Raw genomic sequence first — 17,866 nt, 5'->3', positions numbered from 1 at the left:
AAAGAGAAGTTGATTCTTACTACTAGAGGATATGACTGATACGTCATACCTGCAGGCTACAGATGCAAAACAAAACAAACAAAAAACAATAATGCTAGAATGATCCTGCACAAGTGTTCTCTCCCAAGAGGCTCATAACACCTCCTTTGAGAAGCCCCAGAAGAAAGACTGGAAAGGAAACTCCCCAAAAAATCCATGGGAGGAAGGAGGAAGATTGAGCCAGAGCGTCAACAAGGACATGGGGTGCCTGAGGAATGTCCATGAAGTGGAATCACAGGGCTGGGTCTGGGCTTGGTGAGCCATGGCTGAGAACTGGGCAGCTGAGTGAGTGTCTCGTCCATGAAGACAGAAACACAGGAGACCTGTGTGGTTGAGAAATGATCAGAGAAATTCAGTTGAGGACATGGAGAATCTGAGATCCCAAAAGGTAATATTGCAGGGGTGCCCAGCAAGCCAGGAGTCTCTTGCTACATAAGAAATCTGCACAGGAAAACTTTTCACACAAGAGGTTGAGCAGGAACTGCCAGGGTTAGAAATCACTCCCAGACTACATGTGCACATGGGTTAGTAACATCCAGGAAAATTGCTCCAGCGTGGTTCCCCAGTGGCACTTGCTGGGAACCTGAGGACCCACCATGCATACAGCCTTGGGGTGACCCTGACTTTCAGCAGGGGCCTCTCTCAGCCTTCCAACAGCACCAGATATTGCAGTCTCTCCCCAATGTGGAGCTTCACCAAGCCTGAACAAGCAGAAGGCAAATTCAATTACCCTAGAAATATCGGCGGCTTCTGTCTCCCTACCTTGTCTTGGGGTTGTGGGGGAGGGAGCAGGGAGAGGAATTAATTGGTGGGTAAATAAAATCAATTAATTATGGAGTTCCATTGCTCATTCAGGAGTTACTGGCAGGGGGCATTTAAGCCACCTCTTACATGTCATCACCAAGGCAATTAATTTCATGTAGGTTGTAATTTTTGTGGATGTTACAGAAAGACCTCAGCCTCAGGCCCCTCCTGCCTACAGCATGCAGCATCTAACTCATCCTGCAGCAAAAGCAAGGATGCCACAATTCCCATCACTGCTGTTGCTGTCTTTGAAGATCTCAGGGCTGAGTGGGCCATGCTGAATCCAAGGAGGAAGGATCCCCAGGGGAATGCCACTCTCCAACTGTGAGTCACTGCTAGTCATGGTTACTAGTTCAAATACCTGAATAGTGCAAGGCATGGCTCCCCCACCTCTCTCTACTTCCTTCCAGTCCCTTGTTAACCAGCGAAACATGGCTTGAAGGGGAGTCTCAGGCACTTGCTCCTGGTGTGAAATTGAAGGGGCGCTGCACTGGTCAGAGAGGAAACAGGTAAGGGTTTCACCTGCACCTGCTGAGCAGCGCTGACTTTCCAAGCATTTTCTCTCCTCTGCCCTGAGGAGCACAGATTTGGGGAGACACTAGTTGCGCTGAGTGAAGGTGACCTTGAGTCACTACTAAATTCATGTTATTTCTGCAAATTGGAAACAAGCAGACATTCTTCACAGAGTCCTCTGCAGCGTGTCTTGATCAGAGGCACCTACTTGGCTGCTGGCCAGATGTTGAGGGAGGTCCATCAGCTGACCCCCTTCAGCTTCTGGTCACCCTGTACTCACTCCCAAAGTGGCAAAAACAGCCTGAGCTGGGTCAGTCCAAAGCCAGGAGCCAGGAGCCCGGAGCTTCTTCTGGGTTTTCCACATGGGTGCAGGGGCCCAAGAGCACTTCACCCCACTGCCTTCCCACGCCATGCGCAGAGAACAGGATCAGAAGTGAAGTTGCTAGGACAGGTGCCAAAATGGGATGCTGGCACCATAGGTAGAGGCTTGGCCTGCACACCCTGGCTCCAGCCCCAAGTTTTATTTAAGTATTTTTAAAAATACACACACAGGGGTTGATGCCACGGCTCAACAGGCTTTGGGTGCTGGTTCATGTCCAGGCTGCTCCACTTCCCTTCCAGCTCCCTGCCGTGTCATGGGAAGGTAACAGAGGATGGCCTAAAGCCTTGGGACCCTGCACCCACATGGGAGACCCAGAAAAAGCTCCTGACTTCAGATTGGCCCAGTTCTCGCTGTTGTGGCTATTTGGGGAGTGAGCCAGCAGATGGAAGATCTTGCTCTATGTCTCTCCTTCTGTCTATAAATCTGCCTTTCCAATAAGGTAAATAAACCTTTTCATTAAAAAATGTACTCACAGTGGTAGGCATTCGGCTGAGTGGTCAGGACATCCTGAAGAACAAGGAACTCTGAGGTGATGTGCCAGTTTCTAGGTCGTGCAATCCTGATTCTAAACAACTGCCCACCCTTTTTTTGGTGGTGACTTGCTCAGTGTGACAGACATACCAGCCACCCAGACCATTGTGCAGGCTAGAGTTTGCAGGGAACAACTGAGAAGGATGAAGCTGTGCCATTTAGTAGAAAGCACTGGTTTGCTTATGGCTCATGGGGAAGCCATGTGTCCTCTAAGCCCAGTGGTGCCCTGCTGTGATGGACACCTGGCTGGGAGCCCTGCAGCTGTGGTCTCCTCCACGTGGGACCTGCGGGGAAGGGACCCGTCAGGGCAGGTGAATGCTCAGCTGCCTCATGAGCCGTAACGCCCTTCATCTCTGAGCCGGGAGCCTTGTGTCTTCTACCAGTGTCCATGAAAAAGCATGCTAATGTACTTGCTTTTAAGTCTGGTCAAATTACATGACATCTCCTTCAGGCATTTTTATGATATCAAACCAATCTGTGTTTTTAAGCACTCAGAACAGATCCTTTCTGTTGATCATAGAAGTAAAGTAGAATGGTGATTACTAGAATTAACAAGGGAAGAGGGGAGGGGATAGAGTGGCAGAATGAATAACAGGCAACAAAATACACTTGCACGGAAGGAATGAGCTATACTGTTCTATAGCATGGCCGTATGACTGCAGTTCCAACAATACATTTTATAAAATACCAGGAGAGGGCCTGGCATGATAGCTCACTGGCTAAATCCTTGCCTTGCACATGCCGGGATGCTATATGAGTCCCAGTTTACATCCCAGTTGTTCCACTTCCCATCCAGCTCCCTGCTTGTGGTCTGGGAAAGCAGTCAAGGACGGCCCAAAGCCTTGGGACCCTGCACCCATGTGGTAAACCCAGAAGAGGCTCCTTGCTCCTGGCTTCAGATTGGTTCAGCTCCAGCTGTTTTAGCCATTTGGGGAGTGAACCAGCAGACAGATCTTTCTCTCTCTCCTTTCTGTAAATCTGCCTTTCCAATAAAAATAAATAAATACATACATACATACACATATACATACATACATACATACATACACATATACATACATATACATACACATATACATATACATACATACACATACACATATACACACATACACATATACACACATACACATATACATACATACATACACATATACATACATACACATATACATACATACATACATACATACATACCTAGGAGAAAGGAGTTCAGAGTTGCCCAACACAAAAAAATGAAAATTTTGAAGGATATAAAAATGTTGATTACCCAGATTTGTTCAGTACACATTGTATACATGTTTGGAATTATTATGCTGCCTCCTCCCCAAATAAGTACAATTATTATATGTCAATTAAAAGACCAAATGATCTTCTTAGCAAATTCTTTCCCTTCATTGATTTCCCTGGTGACATTGGTGCTGTGGTATAGTAGGTTGAGCCTCTGCCTGCAGCACCAGCATCCCATAGGGGTGTCAGTTCATGTCCCAGCTGCTCCACTGGGAAAGCAGTGGAGGATGGCCCAAAGCCTTGGGACCCTGAACCCACATGAGAGACCGATAGGAGGCTCCTGGCTTTGGATCATCTCAGCTCCAGCCACTGCAGCCAACTGAGAAGTAAACCCAATAGACGGAAAATTTCTCTCTGTCTCTCCACTATGTAACTCAAATTAAAAACACATAAAATAATTTTGGTTTACAAAATACAGAAACTGGGTGCCTAAGTCATTCCATTTATGAATATTTCCTTTCAAATAAGAAAACATTTCTCAATCTAGCGTTCCTGAGCTCTCAGCAATATCCAGTCTTCCAGTAGAGAGAGTTCCCTCGTATCATCCGGAGTCTGCTGGGGCTGCCCTGACTCTCCCTGGAAGGCATCCCCGGGGAGTGCCATCCTGCTGCGTGGGCCTGGCCGCGGGCTCCAGTGTGCCCACGCTGTGCCTTCCCCACCCCCCACCTCACACATCAGGGCCAGCTAAAGCTGCTCATCTCTCAGATCCAGAAACTTCAGCTTCCCCTTTTCCAGACTTTGGACACTAAGCTTTACTCCCAAACGTAGGGGTGTGTGTGTGTGTGTGTGTGTGTGTGTGTATCACTCCTCAGGGCGCTGTAGCTGACAGCTCTCCACCTCGCTGCGGAAGATGGAGGTGGAGGGGAAGGACCCACAGACTCATGTCCTTACAAACGTAAGGGAAGCATGCCTGGGCTGGGCGGGGGGAGAGCAAAGGCGAAGACCAAGGCTTCTGTCTGAGCTAGTCAGTTGGCAAAATCTGCACCCAGTGTCTCCATTTCCTGAGCTCGCATACACTGCTGAAGCAGTCAGGATAAATATGTAAATAAGCAAACACCAGCAGCACAACGTCACCCCAGTTCCTACCTGGTGTCACATCCAGCTCCGTGCACTGTCCGGGTTCCGCTCCATCCGGCTGCTGTCTCAGGACCTGGGGCGTGCCTAGACACCCGCGCCACCTCCTCGCCTCGGCAGCTCGGGGACACTTCCACAACTTCCCCCAGGGGTTACCCTTATACCCTGCCAGTCACTGGGACCCTTAACACCCACTTGGGCTGCCATGCCTGCTTGCCCGGCAGGTGTCCGAGGGCACAGCTCTGCCACCACTTGCTGAGGTCACTACCATGCCTTGAATCTCCCTGGACTGGCCTCCGCTCTGCGTGACAAGTACTCCCAGTTAAGTGCAGGAGGCAAACAAAAAAATAAACCACTGGGAAAAAAAATCTCTTCTCTCTCTCATTTGCTCTAAGTCCTACGAAAATAAGAAGCAGGAATAATTACGAGCATCCACGGGGAATGGGGTCAGTGGTTTGCCGTCTCCTGGGATGGGGAGCCAAGGCGAAGGCACACTGTAAAGGAAGACCCTAAAGGGGTGCTCCCCCACAATATGGATCTTTGCGGGCCACTGTCGACACTGTTTTCAAATAGATGTACACGACTGGAAGCGGCAATCTTTAGCTTTCTGGAAAACTTCTTGTCTACCGTAAGAAAGACTCCAGAGCTGTCAGAGGTGTGGCGCGCTGTGCTGTTTCTCCAGGGTCTCCTAACTGGAACCTTCTGTACGTGTGTCTGTCGGTGGGACAGGAGGCTGGGATACTTGTTGTATCTCCAAGGAGCAGTTCAGTTCTTCATTCTGGGAGACTTTCCAGTTATCTCAGCAGGGCTAAGCTGCCTCCCCCTGTGTGACAGCAGCCCACAGCGCCCAGTCTATCGGCAGTTATCGCTTTGAGGGCTTCCTCAAGGTAAATGCCTGGCCCACCAGTTCACGGCGGGCACGCAGTGTTTATCTGGTGATTTTGTGGCGCAAAATCGGGTTGATGAGGCGTGACCTCCCACAGCATTGCTTTCCTGCAAACCTCCGCTGTCTCATCCTGTCTGGAGAAGGCTTACCTGAGAACATTCTTGCAGTTGAGTCAGAACACGGTTACCAAGCAAAACAAAAACAAAAACCTTATTGCTAAGCTGTGAGGTTGTAAGGTTTCTGGTCAAGTTTTTCTTCCGGGTAGCCAAGCATTTATTGTAAAAGGACAACGGTTTGAAGAGAACTGGAAGAACCAGCCGTGCAGGGTGCCGTGGTGTCCACCAGAGGGCAGCCGAACGCGCCCGCGGTGGCGCCCGGAGCCCTGAGGTAAAGCCTTCCAGAACGCTGAGAACTCTTACGTTCCGCTAGGAGGGCTTCTTGGCATGTTTCGTGGCACATTCAATATTTTACCGTAAGACAACCCACGCAAACGAAGGAGCGAGACCACGTGCAGGCGGTTCTGGCTGGACTGCCTTTCTCTCGGGTCAGCCGCGGAGAGGGCAGCACCGGCAGCTCCCTGCACTCCCGGAGGGTTCTGCTGCCACCCCTTCCCACCTCTGCACTGCTCGACAGCTCTGCACTTCGTAGAAAAACGAGGCGAGTACAAATCATCCCGTCCGCAGAAAACAGTGTCTGGTGGACGGCAGGGCTCACCCCGAGTTTATTGCTTTTCTTCTCTCTTCCACCTTGCCCTCTTCTGCCTGTTGCCACTCCAAGTTGCCCTGCCGAGAGGCAGTTTGTAAAAGGACAATGCTGCCTGTGCGCCCCGGGACTTGGTGGCAGCTGTTAATGTTCCTTTCTGTGAGCCCAGCAGAGCAAGGGAGGGCCAGATGGGTGCTAGGTGCCAGGACACAGCGCTGAGCAAAGCCTGTATCCATTTTCTCACGGAGTTTATAATGGCAGAGTTAAATATTAATCCAATAAAAGCACAAGTCATGAAATATTGCAAATAAAATAAGGGCTGCCGATGGAAGACACCTAACAGGAATGAAAGTCTACGAAAAGTTTACCTAAAAAATGTGAAGATATCAGAAGGAAGAACACAGCTTTCTCGTCTGGGAAAATATCCTTGTGGAGGAATGTAAACTGTATTCTTCCTACGATGTCCTAAGGAAAACGGTAGGAAGACCTGAAGAAAGGACAAAGACTTGTGCATTTTGTCCCATAACAGCCACCATCTGAAATCGGCCAGACCTTATTGCGCTGCACTCTGGGAGTTGTAGTTCTCACTGAGCCCGCAGGCATGGCGGCCCGCCTTGCAGGGCTCTACGGGCCCTCTAAGAGCCTAAGCCGGAGCTTCCGCGCTGCCAGGGCGTTGCTCCCGGCCCCGACCTCTGTTGCCTGCTGTAAGTGGAGCGGGGCTGGCGAGCTGGGGAGAGGCGCTCCCCCAGATCAGGGTGGGCCCCGGCCTCGACCGCCCCTGGAGCCGCGGGTTGGGGAAATCGCGGCGCCCTGCGGACCTCGGGGCCGCCCTAGCAGCCCTATCTCAGTCTTCCGTTTCCTCAGGGCTTCCCACGGAGGTAGGCCGGCAGCGGAGCACGGGGCCTTCCGAGCCCCCCAAGTTCCAGCCGCCGCCGAAGCCCGTCATCGTGGACAAGCGCCGACTCCCGGACCAGGACAGGAGGTGAGGCCGGGCCCTGGACCCACGGCGGTGCTCGGGCACTCCACGTGGGCGCGTCGGCTGTGGAGGTGCCGGCCCTGGGAGCTGGAGGCTTGGGGTCCTGGCTCGGGCTGGGGGTCCTGGCTCGGGCTGGGGGTCCTGGCTCGGGCTGGGGGCCCTGGCTCGGGCTGGGGTGTTGGCGTAGGCTGGGCTGGGTTCTAGCGCGGGCTGGGGGTCCTGGCACGGTCTGGGGGTCCTGGCTCGGGCTGGGGGTCCTGGCTCGGGCTGGGGGTCCTGGCGCGGGCTGGGGGTCCTGGCTCGGGCTGGGGGTCCTGGCACGGTCTGGGGGTCCTGGCTCGGGCTGGGACCCCCGGGACACGGGGTTCTGAACGCCAAAGTCCCAAGCTGGTCTTGACCTTCCAGTAGGAGTTCCCTGGGTCGGAGCCACCGTCCTGCTCCAGAGGTTTCCTTTTCAGGGATGGTCTGTGAGATAAGACCTTAACTGGTTTTGTTTGTTTGTTTGTTTGTTTTTAAGATTTATTTATTTTATTACAAAGTCAGATATACAGAGAGGAGGAGAGACAGGGAGGAAGATCTTCCGTCCGATGATTCACTCCCCAGGTGACCGCAACAGCAGGTGCAGAGCCAATACGAAGCCAGGAGCCAGGAGCTCTTCCGGGTCTCCCACGCGGGTGCAGGGTCCCAAGGCTTTGGGCCGTCCTCCACTGCTTTCCCAGGCCACAAGCAGAGAGATGGATGGGAAGTGGAGCTGCTGGGATTAGAACTGGCGCCCATTAAAAAATCAGTGCCATCAGGCACACAGCTGGGGAGTAATTACTGGTTTAAGAGTCTGCCAACTAGATAGAATGTGGGAAGGTTTAGACTTTGGGTGAAAGATGTGTCTGGGACGATGGGACACATCTGAACTACATATGAGATAATGTTTTTGAAGTGACCTTGTTTTTGTTTTTTGTTAAGAAGGTATTGTGAAGGACTCTGTTTTTAGCATGAGTTGTCTGAGTTACTGAGGAATGCAGTGCATTGATATTTGACATTTTGAAATGACTTAGGCAAAAAACTACAGGGAAAACGAATACAGGGAAATTTTAGCAGGTGATAAAGGCAGGCGAAGAAATGTGGGTGTTGTATTAGTATTTCAACTTTTTGCTGGGTTTGGAAATTTTCAAAGTAGAAAATTGAGGAAAACGAAGAAATATCTGGGTAGTTCATGAGTATAGGCAGTAGAACTAGAACTAGTGGTTAGCTGTAGGAAGTTGGCAGCGTGGCCAGAGCTGCAGCTATGGTGATAATTTATTTCCTGAAAGGGAGGTGATAGAGACAGGAATGTTCAATGTAATATAGAAGTTCAAAATCAGGAAGAACGTTCTTAAGGCAGTTGATGAGTTATGTATTTATGCATTTTCCAACATAGCTTGTTAAGTATTTTTTTTACAGTTTATTTGTTTTTATTTGAAAGTCAGATTTAAATTTTTTTTTTCATTGAAAAGGAGGCAAAGAGAAATATTTCTATTTGCTGGTTCACTCCTCAAATGGCTGCAAAGGCTGGAGCTGAGCCGATCTGAAGCCAGGAGGCAGGAGCTTCCTCTGGATCTCCCACATGTGTACAGGGTCCTAAGGCTTTGGGTCATCTACTGCTTTTCCAGGCCACTGCAGGGAGATGGGTAGGAAGTAGAGCAGCTGGGTCATGAATTGGCACTTGCAGGCTGAGGATTAGCCAGTTCAGCTACCATGCTGACCCTCCAACGCAATTCATAACATATATGGCTCAGTGTGGGGCCTGGGATTAGGATCCTCAACTTTGTTGGCTCACACATGTGCCTACATTTTAACCTTGACACATTTATAGCTCGTATAATAATGCATCAATTATTTACCTTTTCCAAGCTCCAGTTTCTTCTAAGGAAATGATGACACCAACCCCATTTGATTAGTGTAAGGATTAATTACGTTGTTTAATAAGGGTTTTAATAAAATGCCCTGAGTACTTAGGCACTGTTAACTGTTTCCATTACATTAACAATAATTTCAGAACAATTTTAGAAGTAAAAGTGACTTCCCTTATTTTTCATAAGAAAACATATTAACATTGTATTGTTTTCACTTTTTAAAGTTATGTTTTTTGTGTTTCTTTTTCTCTATAGGTTCTTGAGTCCTGAATTCATTCCTCCAAGGGGAAGAACAAATCCTCTGAAATTCCAGCTAGAAAGAAAAGATATGCTAGAAAGGAGAAAAGTACTCCACATTCCAGAGTTCTATGTTGGTCAGTGAGAACTAGATGCTTACTGGTTTTGAGAGTGGTTTTTTTTTTCATAGAAAATTTTTTTTACCTATTTGGGTTTTGCCCAGGAGAGGTACCTAGTCCTAATATTGTATTAAACTATTTATGAGGTTTAATTACCTAGAATGCTGTTTATTTGTCTTATATGGAAGTTCACTTCTCCTGAATTTTTAGGAAGCATACTTCGTGTCACCACTGCTGATCCATATGCCAAGGGAAAAACCAGCCAGTTCCTGGGGATTTGTATCCAGAGATCAGGAAAAGGATTTGGAGCAACTTTCATCCTTAGGAATACTATTGAAGGACAAGGTAGGCTTCCTTTTTCAATTTGACTGTCTGGGAAATGTTAGCTCAGGATTACTTTTTGTTTCTGCATTCTGAGATAATCTCATGGTTTTAGAATTGGGATGCTGCATAGGCACCATTGGTGGTCTTTGTCTTCTTTTATGATGGAATTAAAATAGAAAATAAATAAATCTCTCTCTCTCTATATAGAATTAAAATAATAAATAAATAAATATATATAGATATTTATTTTTTATTTTAATTCTATTGTTGACAATCTTTACATAGTTAATTATGGTAAAAAGGTTCAGGGGCTATAGGGAAGTGGGTAAGACTAGTATGTCCATATTGTTTCCTTCTTGTATCTGAGGTAAAGGGGGATATTGAGGGAGAAGCCCCACCCAGTTTCCCACCCTCCCCAAGTCCCAGATGTGGGGCATGCTCTGAGATCCTTGTTCAGGTGGTTTTAATAGTTCACCAGTTATGAATCGATGCCATTTTCACCACTCCTAGCTCGGTGAGGTTGTTGAAGAATCCACTGATTGATAGAGTCTTCATTTGCCCAATTTTTCGCTGCTAACATATAGCTGAAATGGTTGATTGACTTGTTCTTTCTTCTGTCTTTTCTTGGCTAGGGTTCTGAGTCCAGCATTTCGATTGGGGAAATCCCCACAGAAACTTTGAGGTATTCCCAGACCAGATTCTTGTATGTTCTAGCAAGCACAGGGCCCGGCACAGTCCATCTCCACGATCAGCTGGTGGTTACAGTTGCTGGGTTGGTTCTGTTTTCAGTCCCGACTTGCACTGGAACCAGTGGGTGTTGCAGTCCAGCCTGGTTCTGCCCAGCACGTACTTGGCCCTCACATCAACCAGTGGGAGCTGAAGCCTAGTCGGAGTGACCCACAATAACTCCCACCAGGCCCGCCCCCTGCCCTGGTTTGCCAGTATGTGTAGCAGACTAGTCCAGTCTGTCCCCCATCCCATTTGGCTCTCGTACTTGTCAGTGGTTATTAAAGCTTAGTTCCATCTAACCAGCTCAACTATCCAGCCCTCACGGATGTTGTTGAGTGCCAGCTTCTGTCTAGCCACCCCAGCCCCCATTCTAGTTTTCATGCCCTCCCGTGGGAGTAGTAACCCAAGACGGGGGAACCACTATTTCCCTCCCGGGCAGGACCCGTGTTTATGGTAGAGTGTGTTAAGGTGCTACTTGTGTGGCTGCATCCCATATCATAATGATGGTTTGGACCTGACTACTTTGCTTCCAACCCACGAGCCTGGGAAGGCAGTGGAACGTAGAGGTCAGGTACTTGGGCTGCTGTCACCCATGTGGGAGACCCAAGATTTGCCTGTTGTGGCCATTTGGGGAGTGAAAGTGACCTCTCGCTTTATTTCCCTCTGTGTGACTCTGCCTTTCAGAGCAAGGGAGACACATACACAAACACACATAGAGAGAAATCTTCCATCTGCGGTTCACTTCCCAAATAGATGCAACAGCTGGGGCTGGGCCCGGCTGTAATGACAGGAGCTTTGAACTCCATCTGAGTCTCCTACGTTGGTTCAGGCATTCAAGAACTTGGACCCATCTTCCATTGCTTTCCCAGGAACATTAGCTGGATCATTCACAACTCAAACCATACCATGACATACCAGCATTGCAGGCGGTAGCTTAGCTCACTGCCCTAAGGGAGAGGAACAATAGTCCTTAAAAGTAGCTTCCAAACTGGCATCAGCAGCAGGGGACACCAATGACTTTAAAGCTGTCAGAATTCGATAACACATGCTGATGTTAAGGCAAACATAACTGATGGCTTTATGATCTACTTGCTCCTAAAATGTATGTCTCCATTTTGCCTTATATGAAGCTACTTCAGATGTTTGTGGAAAAATGGAGTTAAAAGATAAGCTTATTTTGGCAGAAAAGTATTTTGAAGTCCACATGTAGTTTTCTCGTAGTATGTGTTTTGACACTGCTTTGTATTATCACATAAGGTAGCTGCTATAGTTATCACTGTTAGTAAGACTCAGGGGCATTTTAAAAAGGCAAAGTCATATTTGCATACTGTGCCTCTTCAGGTAGAGGAAGAAGTTATAAAACTCCAGGAAGGTCATGAATTAAAATGAGAGGAGTAGTAATGTTTTTAAGATTATATGCTTCCTGATTCCCAACAATAAAGTGTTATTATCTTCAAAGAAATTGAAAACGTGAGAGCATTTGCTGTCTTTATTCTGTAGCAGTCTGGTGCTGTGCACCTGGGAACTCAGCAGGACTTGATTGAGCACTGAAATTGATGCTTCCAATCAGGTTCTGTTACTTGGAGAAGGCTTGTGAATAAAAGTAGGGAGAGTGCTGAGCTGATCAATCTAAGTGTGATTTTTTCATCTTCAAAGTTAAGATATAATAGTTTCTATCTCCCAGGGTTTAATCACCTGTGAGATACAGTATGTGCAGAACTGAATCCAGACTACTCATAAAGTGTCAGTGTGACCATTCTCTATACTGTTGTGGTCTGCCTTCACCTACTCCTGCCATACTTCATTTTAGTGGTTCCTTCTAGTTGGGTGGCTTTAATTGCCATCGATATGATGCTGGTTTCCCAATTGCTGTCTCCAGGGCTGGCCCTTTTCGAGTTCAATTTGTACATACAACTACCATTCAAAATTTCCATTTGGGTGTATTATAAGCATGAAACAAGTAAAAAAAACATAGCTCTCATTTCTTTTCTCTCCTCTCACAGCCTTTTCTGTTTCCATAAATAGTTTCAGTGCCCATTTCCTATTTATCTAGAGCCTGGATGAGATTTTTATTCTCTTTCACACATTCAGTCACCCAGTTGTCCCAGTTGTCTTCACTTGTGCTCCCACCATGGCCATCATCTGCTCCTCAGGGTTGTACTGCCCCTTGTTTACATTCTCAGTGTCCTAGCCCACCTGTGCTCTTCATGTAAGAGTGCCCAGACAGGAACTAGAAGCTAGAAAGTTGAAGATCAAATTGCCAGCAGGTTTGTGTCTGGTGAGGGCACTGCCCTGCTCCCTGCTCCAAGAAGGGCGGGCACAGGAGAAGCCACACTAGTTCCTTCAACCATTTTACAAGGTGCTTCTCCACTTCCTAGTCTCACCATATTGGATATTAAATTTCAAGTGAGTTTTGGTTGGGACACATCTAAACCATGGGACCTGGCCCATGTGATATTTCTAGGCACTAGCCCAGTGTTAACAACCCAAGGCTCTCCCATTTGCTGTTCTTGTGCTTGGAGCATTCTTGTTCCTCTATAGTGTCAGTTCAGATGTCACCTTCTCTAGTTACCTCTTGCAGTGGCATAGTTGCCCAGTGCCATAATCCTGTATTGTCTTCACTATATAAAATGGACTTACTGATTTGTTTACTTACTGTTTGTCATCCAATAGAATTTATGCTTTGAGAAGAGAAAGCTCTTTTCTATTGGTTTTCTTGTAGGTACCTTTCCTAGATCAGTACCCAGAACAGAATAGGTGAATAGTAAAGTAACAGATTGGTGTCCTGGCATTGTACACTAGATGCCAATTTGGCCAAACATAATAGTATTCATATTTCTCTTAAGTTTATTCCAGAAAAACCTCATAATATGCCCTTGCTCTTAGGTGCTGGTAATACAGATGATATAAATTAGACTAGAACCTTGTAGCAGCACCTTGATGTGCTCAAAGCTGCCCCTGCCGTCATGTAAGGGCTCTAGGCTGTTGGTAAACAATGGCTTCTGACAAACAAAATTTTGTTTACTCTGTTTGCATCATTAGTCCTGTTACTCAGTGTGGAACATTAGTTTTTATTCAGGTTAATTCAGAAATAAACAGGAACATGACAGTGAAGGGTTTATTCAGATATTCTCAAAGTGTATCATCAAAATTGATAACATGTGACTCAACAAACATAAAAAGAACATCTTTGTTTTGAGTTACCATTCTAATTCAGATTTACTCACTTATATTTCAGTGGATTTTAGTTTCCATTAATATTCTTCATCTTAAAATCATAAATTTATGTCATATTTCCTATGTGCAAAGTTTTGAGCTAGTTCCTTTATGATATGGTTTTAACTGGCAGGTGTGGCATGTGTAGAATCTGAGTTAGTTTTTTAGGAGTATGTTTTCTTTTCAGGTGTTGAGATTTGCTTTGAACTTTATAATCCCCGAATCCAGGAGATCCAAGTGGTGAGATTAGAGAAGCGGCTGGATGAGAGCTTGCTGTACTTACGAGATGCCCTCCCTGAATACAGCACTTTTGATATGAATATGAAGCCAGTAACACGAGAGCCTAGTAAAGAAGTTCCTGTTAATAAGGTATTGAGTGTACATTTGGGACTTGAATTTCAAGTATAAAATAAGATTTATCTTAACTTAGTTATCTCTCTTGATGAAAACTTTAAAGGGGAGTTTTGCTTATATGTATTAGTCTGATTATTCTTTTTTTAAATTTTTTTGTATCTTCCGTAGCTGCAAGTGAAAATGAAGCCTAAGCCCTGGTCCAAACGCTGGGAACGTCCATATTTTAATATTAAAGGAATCAGATTTGATCTTTGTTTAACAGAAGAACAAATGCAAGAAGCTCAGAAGTGGAGTCAGCCATGGCTCGAGTTTGACATGATGAGGGAATATGATACTTCCAAAATTGAGGCTGCAATATGGGATGAAATCGAAGCATCAAGGAAGTCCGGAGCCGAGGGGGAATCCGGTTCCTCGCAGAGCAGGTGCTGACTCTCAGGACTGACCACTCTAACCACTGAAACCACTCTAACTTCACCTGTAAGAGGACAGTTATTACATAGACTGAACACTCATTACTTTAATAGTATTTTTAAAAATAAAATTATGACATGCTTATTATCCTAAAGAGAGATGTTCACAGTGCCTGGTCTGCTGCCCCTGTCCTTACTGAAGGTAAAGCTACCACAGAATTCAAAGCATCCACAGAATGCTCTGCTGTGAGCTCGTGAATTCTGGGCAAGCGCAAAGGGTGGGATGTCCTAAAATGATGAAATGACTCAAGCAACGGTGTCACTTAAGGAAACTACATTTGGTGTTAGGTCCAAGATTTTGCAAGTCTTTTCTCAGCAGGCTTCTTACCCCAAGGATCCATGCTTGGCTCTCCTCCATGTGTACAACCGAGGTCCTAATTTCCACAACCCTTCTACTTTCCCCCGCACCACAACTTAGGTTGTTTTCTGAATTCCATGGCAATCATCTTGCATTGGTTGGTACTTCACCTTACACTTTCTGAACCACTGCGGGTTGCTTTTTGCCACGTTGGGTGTAGACAGAGATAATGAGTGTTCTGTGTCAGTTCTCTGAGGAGCCTCCAGGCAGGTTAGAACAGATACAGTGTGCATAGGGTCAGCATTGTTTCCTCTGGAAATGGGGCAAGAGTCCAGTACCAGGAATCTCTGTGCTGCCTTTATGACTGCTGCCACACAAGGGAAAGGCAAAACAAAATGGCACTAAGCTTTCCTACCATTTTAAAGTTGCTTTGTATTTTTTTATTTAGTACTCATTTGGTTGCTATAAGCTTTTCACTGTTTTTCAGAGTTTTGAAAAAGTTGCCTATACCTGTTCCTATTTATTTTTTCAACATTTGTGGGAGGATCAAAGCTTGATTTTCTCAATTCCATTCTAGCTCAAGTGTGTGTATCTTTCAAATTACTCTTAAGCATTGTTATGGGGGCAATTGTGAGTTTAGAAAACAAATCCCAGAGTCTATTGTACTACTCACAGAATTCAAAAGTTGGAAGTTTCTCCATTAGTAGGAAAGGCTACTGCATGCCCCATTAGAAGAGCTGCTGTGTGCTGGACACTGCATGTCTCAATGCTCATAACCACACTGTGAGACAGCTACTTATTTATACTCCCAAACGAGCATTCAGGGGGTAAGCAACACAACTGGCCCAGGAGAGGAGACTAGCAACACTCAGAGATGTTTACAGCAGTACTTTCACAAAGCTTCAAAATGCTTCCAGGCCACTTCAGGCTTTTGGGAAGGTTGGGAAGGTGACAGGTGAGTGCTTGAAATTCACTGCATTTAACATGATGCCTCCTAAAAGAATAGATTGGAAGTCAAATTCAAGGCAAGTCATTTTGTTCCAAATGAATCGGTTATCCAAAATGTCAAGGGGACGTGTTTAGTGATGGCAGTGGGGTGACCACGTGTTTTGGCTTTCCCCGTACTTCCCCAATGGTAGCAATCAAGGTCTTACAAGAAAAGCAATCTCCAGTCTATGCCTTCCTGGAATAAGCCTGATTTGGATATTATGGTGTATTATTACCATCTTTATAAATCCATGACTGGATTTAATCTGCTAATATTTTTAAGCATTTCCATTTCTATCTTCATGAGGATATTAGTCTAATATCTTTTTCAGACCTTATATATGGTATTTTTAGCAGTCATTCATATAAGTGCATTTTGAAAACAGTCTAGAAAGTCAACTGTTTTGAAGTGGCTTTCTGTTATGAAAAGAAAATTCCAAGTCATCCACTGGATTCTGTAAAATTTGTCATTCTTTATGTGAACAGAAACATCCGGGGAAGGAATTGCACTGTAAGAGGAGTGGGCAAGTCAGGATTTTGCTTTTGCTAGTTGTGTTCCTCCCCTTTCTTGCATCCATCTCCCAGTAATAGGAAGAAAGAAAATTAAAATGTGAATTAGATAAACTTCAAAAGCTTCTTTAAATTCTATCTATAAGACAGACAAAACCTTTTTCTAACTGCAGGCATAATGAAACGGAATTGAAAGCCATTAGAGAAGTTTTAAAATTGGTCAATTTGCAGTTTTGAAAACAGTTATAGTATTTTCCTTTCTACAAAAACAGGAGTCGTGCTGCATAATTTGAAACACATTAAACCTATCTTTAAAAATCCCACAGGCACAGGATAATTTCTAAATGTATATTTTAACAGTGAAAAAATTACAAATTTCATGTTCAAATAAACTACCTCCCATTTATATAAAAACAAAGCTATGTATAGCTATACACATAGACACATTTTTGTAAATAAATAAATGTTCTGAAAGGATAATGTTAACAGCAGTTACTTTAGGACAGTAGCTGTGTAGGAATGCTAAGCGCTTTTCAGCAATGGTTGAAACTAATAGACAACATTCTATGACACAATTAAATGTAATCCATATATTTAGAAAATCCTTCAGACTAGCACATTACAAGGCAATAGAAATAATTACAATGGAAATAACATACCCAACAGTTAAACTATATGCAGTTTCAAAAGTAGGGGTGATATAAATTTAGGTCACAGAAAATATTCAAACTTCATATATAAACCTTTATTTACCCATTTATCTTTTGGGCAAGAATTTGCAAAATATATATTTAGGGTTGCCCTTGAGTTATTAAAGAAAAAAAAATCACCGCTAAACTCAGTTATTTTGCCTCTTTCACACAGAAAAATTTATCAGCAAATGAATCATGTTCTGTGTCTCTAAAATACTTCCTTTATATTCCTATCATTAATGACAAAAAAGTGACTTTCTATGATATGAAATTATGACAGTACCAACAGAAATGGCATATAAACAAAACTAAATAGGAAAGGGAAGGTTAATATTTTGAAAATAAAAATCTTAAAAATCCGTAAGAAATAGTTATTTCAAAATGAATTACAAATGGCCAAAAAAAAAAACACACTGTCATTACTAACCATAATGAAATAAGCAATTAAAATAGATGCTTCTTTCTGTTCAAATTTGCAATGAATTACCAAAATGATGGTATCTATCACTGGAGGAGCTCTTTGGCATTCACAATTCACATTTCGGTGACTACAACTAATTGTTAGACAATCTGACAATCCTTAGTTATCAAAGGCCTTACAATGTTGTAACCACTTAACACTTAATAATTTATTCTAATTAAGAATCTCAGATTAGCTTAATTTTACATAGAAATATTTACCATAAATAGCTTAAAAAGTAGCAGATATTTCTGTTGTTCAGAACAACTTATTAATATGTTCACATGGCTGAAATACATTTCTTAAACTAGCAAGGAAGTCAAAGGAATCAAAGGCAAGCATGTTGAACTTTTATGTGCCTGTGCATTGAATTCCTCAAAGACC

The 17,866-nt window shown here is 44.8% G+C and overlaps 1 protein-coding gene across 1 annotated transcript; it reads left to right on the top strand.

Moving 5' to 3' along the window:
- Positions 1-6,819: 6,819 nt before the first annotated feature.
- Positions 6,820-14,502, top strand: MRPL19 (mitochondrial ribosomal protein L19). Its single transcript, XM_058667704.1, has 6 exons — positions 6,820-6,925; positions 7,086-7,203; positions 9,342-9,460; positions 9,653-9,787; positions 13,899-14,080; positions 14,234-14,502. Exons 1-6 carry the CDS (start codon positions 6,823-6,825, stop codon positions 14,492-14,494), a joined length of 918 nt encoding a protein of 305 aa, XP_058523687.1. The 5' UTR covers positions 6,820-6,822; the 3' UTR covers positions 14,495-14,502.
- Positions 14,503-17,866: the final 3,364 nt, after the last annotated feature.

The sequence above is a fragment of the Ochotona princeps genome, chromosome 8 (assembly GCF_030435755.1).
Source record: "Ochotona princeps isolate mOchPri1 chromosome 8, mOchPri1.hap1, whole genome shotgun sequence".
In the NCBI taxonomy this organism is placed as follows: Eukaryota; Metazoa; Chordata; class Mammalia; order Lagomorpha; family Ochotonidae; genus Ochotona; species Ochotona princeps.
The sequence above is the reverse complement of the archived record's forward strand: the minus strand, read 5'-3'. Positions and strand labels throughout refer to the sequence as shown.

Bases quoted from the DNA above. Each gene is read 5' to 3' on its own strand.
- MRPL19 (XM_058667704.1), top strand. From the start codon at position 6,823: ATGGCGGCCCGCCTTGCAGGGCTCTACGGGCCCTCTAAGAGCCTAAGC. The intron at 7,204-9,341 runs GTGAGGCCGGGC...TTTTCTCTATAG, and splicing joins CTCCCGGACCAGGACAGGAG to GTTCTTGAGTCCTGAATTCA. The intron at 14,081-14,233 runs GTATTGAGTGTA...TATCTTCCGTAG, and splicing joins AAGAAGTTCCTGTTAATAAG to CTGCAAGTGAAAATGAAGCC.